General features: G+C 33.1%; 1 protein-coding gene across 2 annotated transcripts in view; it reads right to left on the bottom strand.

Moving 5' to 3' along the window:
• Nucleotides 1-322: 322 nt before the first annotated feature.
• Nucleotides 323-7,673, bottom strand: part of LOC127064463 (homeobox protein aristaless-like) — a 137,567-nt gene continuing 130,216 nt past the window's right edge. For both annotated transcript variants that reach the window (XM_050995552.1, XM_050995553.1), the window contains one exon: nucleotides 323-3,820. In XM_050995552.1, coding sequence (XP_050851509.1) covers nucleotides 3,215-3,820 — 606 coding nt within the window. In that variant the 3' untranslated portion in view covers nucleotides 323-3,214. The remainder of the gene's footprint in view (nucleotides 3,821-7,673) is intronic.

Genomic DNA, 7,673 nt, shown 5'->3' with positions numbered 1-7,673 from the left:
TTCTCCGTTTTATTTCTTTCTTTTTTATGTTAAACATCCTCTTAATAAAAATAATTATAGTATAAGCTCTGGATGCGCATTGATGGTTCGAAAATTTCATTAAATCGTAAAATGTTTTAAATAAATCGTAAGTTAGATTTATTTGGTTTTTACTTTTCCAAGTTAATATTTTCCAAATTAATTTAATTATTTTTTTTTTTTAAGTAAGTTGACATTTCGAAGATGTTGAAAAAAATAGAAAAGAAAAATTATTCTTTGAACGTTTAAGATATTTTATATTTATTATATATAAATTGGGAAGGTTAAATGAAATGATTCTCCATTCTCGTGATTCGTTGTCATTTTATTCACTGCAAAGAAAGGATAGACGGGTTAATAGGTATAAGTACAATGTACACACATCGCCATAATTTTTCGATGAAAAAATATGATGGAAAAAGTAGATGAGAGAAAAGTACAAGAAAAAAAAAATTAAAATAAAATAAAATAAAAAGAAACAAAGAAGAAAAATATTTCGCAATGACAACAAACAATGTTCGTACAATTATTATTATTATTATTTTTTTTTTTTTTTGAATAGAAGTGATCTAATAAGAAGACGTCATCTTTTATAATTATGTGTGAATGCTTTCGTCGTACTTTTACGCAATTGCAATTTGCTTCGTTAAAAATGATACATACAATTAATTTTGTTAACTATTTACAAGGTAGTTTATGTCGAATTAAAAGATAAAAAAGAACAGAAAAGAATAAAGAAACGATTAGATTAATCGTAAAAATTGTGTCTTACGAGATTTCGTAAAGAGAGAGTACTACTTACATTAGTATGTACTATGTATATATATATATATATATATATATATATATATATATATATAAACAACGTGTGTGGTATATAAATATTATTATTGATTTCTTTTGCGTTTTTTTTTTTTAATTTTATTTTCCATTTAAAAACGTCTCCTAACTCTAGCGTGTCGTAAATGTCATAATGGATATTTCAAAACTGCGCACTACGTTTGATCGTGCGAACGAGAAGAATAAAAAAGATTAAAAAAAAGAAAAAAGAAGATATGAAAAGAAAATTAATGAAAAATATAAAAAAAGGAAAAAGAAGAAAAAACAAAAGGCAAAGTTTCCCGATGACGATGACCGACGAAATTTTTTTCTTTTTTCTCGAGAAAGAAGTGTGCGTATATCCATCGTTTGCTTTTATTTTTATGCTCGTGTACAAAGAGAAAAAGAAAAAAAGAAAACAAAATTAATAAAAATGCAAGCGCGTTTAGATCGTAGAATCATCGTATCGAGAATTTTGTGGACGGATGATACTTCGTCGATCTTTATTCTTTTGTCTGATGATGAAAAAAGTTTTGTATATATATACACCATGTATATATATTATATAATATTTAATATATAATAGATATATATATATATAATATTTATTTCTTCCTGTGTTTCGAGTTGATTATATTTCTTTTATTTTTTGTTTTCGTTTCTTTTTAATTTTTTAATTTTTTTTTATCGTTTCTTTGTTTCCCTTTCGTTATTACGAAACATCGACGAAGATTCTACCTCTCCCATTTTGTTTTTCCGATGAAATCTCATATCGAGAATCGTTTGGGAAAGCATTTGATTCGTCAAGATTTTCAGAATTTTATTAATATAAAATCAGGGGAAATCGTTGACAAGAGCACGTTTACACTTATTGTCGTTCGTTTTTTAAAACATTTATTTTACGTTTATCGAATATTTCGAATTGTATTTAATAGTAAATACTGCGAATCAATTTGCAGTATTATTTCTTTTTTCTTTTCCTGTTACGTGAGAAAATAATGATCTTGTATAATTTTAAAAAGATGTCTTTTTTTTTTATAATAATATATTCTCCAAGAGAATCACGACATGCTCCGAAACAATGTTTTATGTCAACAGATTATATTAAAATTATTTTATATAACACACACATATATATATAGATATTTAGAGATGGAATAAATATATAGAAAGTATTATGAAAGTGATAACCCAAGTGATATCACATTTTTTAGATAAAAATGTCGTGATCTTTCGATTGGAATCAGTAATAATTATTTTATGTTGAATTAGTTATATCTTGAACTGCGTCTAAAAAGAGTAAACGACAGCTTGTAGAATCAACAAAAATTTAGTTGTTAAATTTGAAGAAAAATTTCGGATAAATTCAATCGAATATTTTTCTTGATCCCACGAGTTGTCCAACATAGATACGATAACTGACTAAACTGAACGATAAAACCAATATCGTAGAAATTAAATTTGAAATAAATTTTGCGATTGGTTATAACTCCGATGAATTTTCTATTCCGATGGAAAAGGAAAGAAACGTTCATTGGAAAATTATACGATCGCAGATAATTCGATGCTAAATTAGAAAATTAGAATTACCTTGTATATTTCTTTATCGGCAATTAATTCGAGATGAGATTGAAATGCTTGTTAGATCAAATCGAAGATTGTTAAATTTCGTTTAGAAGTAGGAAAGGTTTCGTTGAAATTTTTTTCTAATTATCCTTTTGCTTTCTTAATTAAACATTTTTGTTTGTTTATTAAAAGATGTATCATACTCGGTTCTCTTCAAACGACCCTCGATATAAAGATTCGTTTAAGTAGAAGAAGGAACGATTCTCGTCACGAGATTTAAGATATTTAATCGCTTTTGAAATATCGAACGAATTTCTGAGCAGTTTTGCGAACACAAAGCAACAACGATTAACAAATAAAATTCTCGTGGTTTTAATTTAAACGACATAAAAAAAAAAAGAAAAAAAAGAAACAAGGGATATTACTTTCTTTTAAGAACATCCAAAACAAGCGAAATCGTTCGATGAGAACTATCGTTTGGCGAATTTTAAGTCGTCGTTGTCGTAGTTGGAAAATGTTACAGACCGATAGAAAAATTCGTTCGAAAGAAAAATTCATTGTCGTATCGTTGGACGACACTTTAATTTCTTCGGTTTGATATTTATTCATTTAACTTTTATTTTCTCTCTTTCTTCCTACCACTTAGGGTAGACTCTCGATATTATATATCTTTCCTAGTTCGCGTAATCATTGTCACTAGATTATTCGTGAATAATCGTTATCATATTCCTTTGATTAATATTATTATCGAGGCACAGGTCGATAGTTTTGCGTCGTCGTTGAAAAAGTAAATATCGTTCGGGCACCATCTTCAGCTAATGAGATCTCCATTTTTCCTGAGCATTTCAAGATGGAGCTCGTATTCTCGTGCTTTCAATCGTAGGGATGCAATGCTGTTGGTTCTCCTGTCGATGTCGGGTAAACCAACGCTACCAGTCGGTGAACTTTGTGGTGAGGTAGCCGTCGGTGGTGCTTGAGGAACCGGTGGATGAGACAAAGTTATCGGTGGTGGGGCTGGTTGAGGTGGTGGTGGTGCCGGTGGTGGTGGTGTTGAGCCTCGAACGAGTTTTGGCCTTTGTGCGGCTGATATATTTGCCAATAGGCTTTGAAACGATGCCGCGGACGTGTAGGGTAATGGCATGCCCGGTGGTAACAACGGAGGTGGGGCTCGATGATAAGGGTGAGTGGTGTATGCTCCAGGAAGGACAGGTCCGTGGCCCAAAGGTGGATAACGAAAGGCATCGAACGGTTTACGGAGGGCGAAGCTACCCAAATGGGCGAATGGATTCGGTAAAGTGGGTGCTACGACAGCTGATGGCGGGGGTGCTCCCGATCCGAGATAAGGATTATACGGGTGGGCTTGTGGCCCAACTTTTTCCTGTTTTCGCCATTTCGCTCGACGATTTTGAAACCATACCTGAAACACAGATCGCAAAGAGTGGACGTATGTTAGTTAGGGAAAATAAAATAAAAGGTAAGAAACAAGAAAAGAATGATTTTTTTTTAAATTAGGAGTCAATACCTATTGGATCATTTCTTTTTTTTTTTTGTCTTTCGCATATGATACAGAGAATAATGAAAGAGATCGGTAGCAATGGTTGGTAAAATAAGGCAATCTCGATCGTCATGAAACGATTCGAATCTTTCAACGAACTCGTCGTAGACTTCGATTCCGGGTCAGAATGGCGGATTGATACCTTTCCTTGGAAGTCGTTGACGACCCCCGAGAGATCGAATTCCGGTTAGAGTGACGCATCTCAACCTTTTTCAGGAAGGCGGCAGCGTATCATTATCCGACGGTCTTCCGACCGAACGGAAGGCTGCTTCGAGGCAAAGAGAAGATCTTTGCTATCTCTCTCTCTCTTTCTCTCTCTCACACTCGTATCCTCTTTCTATCCTTCTTACACCTATTTCAACCATAATCTTACAATTCTCCCATCCTTTTCTCCTATCTAAATTTGTACCTTTCTCTTTGAAATATCCAAACCAGATCCAAGATTCGTTGTTCAACGAATCGATGAAAAAAAAGAAAGAAAGAAAAAGGAAACAGACATTTTTTTTCAAACTATCATCCCTTCTTTTTATTTTTATCTAGACAAAAAAGAGAGAACGCTTGCGTTAAAAATGTTTTATCAATATCGAATTTTTTAATGAGATTTAAGATTTAATTCGTAACATCGAAATCATGCGTTGAATCGAACGATTCGATCTCAATCTATATAATATCGAACGGATAGAAATTAGGAATAGAATCTAACGATACTTCGTACATAAAGATTAGATCCCTCTAATACCTTAGGGTCGATATATCCACTTGAAAAGTTTTCATTTTTAATATACCTAATCGAAACGCACGTAAACGATATTTTATTCTATCATTTAATAACAGAAAAATATTTTCTCTTTCTTTGTTTCCTTCAAACAAAATTATATAAAATTAAAATCGATCGAATGATACGAAGAGAAAAGAAAAAGAAAAGAAAAAAAAACACAAAGAAGAAAGAAAGAAAGAAAGAAAAAAGACGTGAAAATATCTTCATCGTTTTTAAAAGAAACGATCGTTTTAATCAATTTTAATAGTTTCCTATTATATATAATTCTTAAAATATCTATGCATATATAGATTTCGATAGGAACAAATAGTTTTTCCAAATTAATTCTCTACACGATAAAAGTACTTTTTTTACGAAGGTTAAAATCGTCAGATATTCGACCGATTAATTTGAAATCGCGAGTTAATTTGAAAAAGGATAAAAAAGAAGAAACACACACACACACACACACACAGAGAGAGAGAGAGAGAGAGAGAGAGAGAGAATATCTTCGTTGGCGGTACTTGGTTCGTTTTGAACGCATTCCATCGCGAAGGTTCCTCGAAGAGTCGAGCTCCGATCGGTTCAACGGAAGTGTCTCTCTCTCTCTCTCTCTTTCTTTAGCTGTTAGCACTCATTTCGTCCCTTTCTCAAAGCTCCTCCCCGCCCCCTCTCTTCTTACTCTCACCATTTCTTCGTACACGAGGGAGGCAAAAGGACAGACCAATCGTCCCGTTTGGTTGTTGGGTCGATTTTCTTTCGTGTCCTCGTGACGACTATAGTGGAATAACATATATATATATATATATATATATATATATATATATATATATATATATAGAATCGTTGGTAGCATACTTTTCTTTTTGTATAACGATTACGATAAATAAAAAAATGACGAACCGAATAAGATGCGACATGTTGTAAAAACATATTCGAAAACTTTGTTCCATAGATTTCTCTCTCTCTCTCTCTCTCTCTCTCTCTCTTGCTTTCTTTCTTTTTTCTCTCTTTCTATTTCTCTCTTTTCTTCTTTCATCTTTCGCATCGTTCTCCCCGTTTTCGTGACAATACAAAATAATACCAATGCAATCTAACTTATTCGATCAGTCGAATCTCGAGATTGGCTTCTAGTCGAGATGAAGCTATTTGTAAGAGGAGACGAGTTTCGTGAAAAAATAAAAAAACAAAGAATTTAAGAAGGAAGAAGGAAAAAATATAATAAGAAATATAGTATAACTCTCTCTCTCTCTCTTTTTCTCTGTCTCTGTCTCTGTTTCTCTAATGATTCGATTTTGAGAATCAAAAAAATAGCCTCTGAAAGATGTGGATATCTAGTTCCTAATACAGTTTAGTCATGTTAGCATATAGTTCGAATTAAGCAAAGTAAGATAGAAAGAGACAGGAGTTAGGCTCAATGACTTAGCGATTATTCTTCTTCTTCTTCTTCTTCTTTTTCTTCTTCCGAACCTTTTCAACCTGATCGACTCGTTTCTCTCGGAGATCGTTGATCGTTCGCATTGGTAGCACGAGAGAAATTATTCATTATTAAATCGAGCATATTTATAATATTAGATATAATAATAATAATAATAATAATAATAATAATACTACTACTACTACTAGTAGTAGTAGTAATAGTAGTAGTAGTATTAAAGATAAAAAAAAGAAAGGAGGAAGAAAATAATGAACAAGTACTAACTATAATAGTTTGTAATGAACGTTTGTAAACCAGTTAAAAGCTCTCTCTCTCTCTCTCTCTTTCTCTCTCGCATTTAGCGGATTATAAATTATAGAGTTTGCGTATCTGGAACGCTAACGCGTACGTCCGGATAATCATCGATCGTTCGATGGATCGATCGATCGATCGAAGGAACGAACGAGCTGGAAAAACGGACAGAGTAGAGAAAGACAGAGAAAAAGAGAAAGACAGATAAAAAGAGAAAGAAAAAAAAAGAGGGAAAGAGAAAGAGCAAGAGAGAGGGAGAGAACCGAGTACGTGTGGTTTACGTTGAGTCGGTCAAGATCATAGGAGGAACTATACGTCTCGTCAGGAGATGGAAAGAGAAAGAGGGTTGGGAAGGGTAAAGGGTGCTAGGGACCCCCCACAGCGAGTAGGATTGGGCCCCCAGCAGGGCGCTAAACATCCTGAGCCCGCGCGGGCTTTTAAAACAAAAACGCAATCACCGAGGCCGCCGGAACCTAGTCGTTTCGTGTTTAATCGTACCGCATTAATTACATGGACAGAAAGAGAGAGAGAGAGAGAGAGAGAGAGAGACTCAAGAATATCCACCCCTCCCATTTCCCCTACTCCTACTCTTACCCCTACCCCTACCCCTATCTCTATCCCCTCTTCGTAACAATTTCGAGCTACGTCCAACAGAACTTCCTATCGCGACGCAGATATATTCCTTTCTCATCTTTCGAACTCGAGAATAATTATATTCTACGATAGAGAAGAAATTAAATTGATTGAAATATCGACTGACGTCTGTTATCGTAGCCAGCATCATTCTATCGTCATTCTCGTATATTATAATATAATAATTGTACGATAGAAGATCTAAAGGGTGAAGTTTTAATTCACGGTTATTGGTATTTATTTAATTATATAATTGTGCGGCTGATATTAATGTTATTAATGTAATTAATATTATTTGTGTGATTATATAATTGTATAATTAAGTAATTACATTGTTTATTTATATTAATACAAATATGTAATATCGTTTATACGTATGTATATTATATAGAGAAAAGATTGTCTCGAGGGTGTCGTAAATTTAAAAAAGATTATTTTCGTTATATCACGAAGAGAATATTAGTATGAATGAACAACGATGTAAGTACTTGTCTACGTATGCAATCAAGTACTATGTAAGTGTGTAAAACGCTAGAGAAAATAGGGAAGAAATGAGACAGAAGAAAAAGTGACGCCATAACACCTCGTTTTTCTAA

The sequence above is a fragment of the Vespula vulgaris genome, chromosome 6 (assembly GCF_905475345.1).
Source record: "Vespula vulgaris chromosome 6, iyVesVulg1.1, whole genome shotgun sequence".
Lineage (NCBI taxonomy): Eukaryota > Metazoa > Arthropoda > Insecta > Hymenoptera > Vespidae > Vespula > Vespula vulgaris.
The sequence above is the reverse complement of the archived record's forward strand: the minus strand, read 5'-3'. Positions and strand labels throughout refer to the sequence as shown.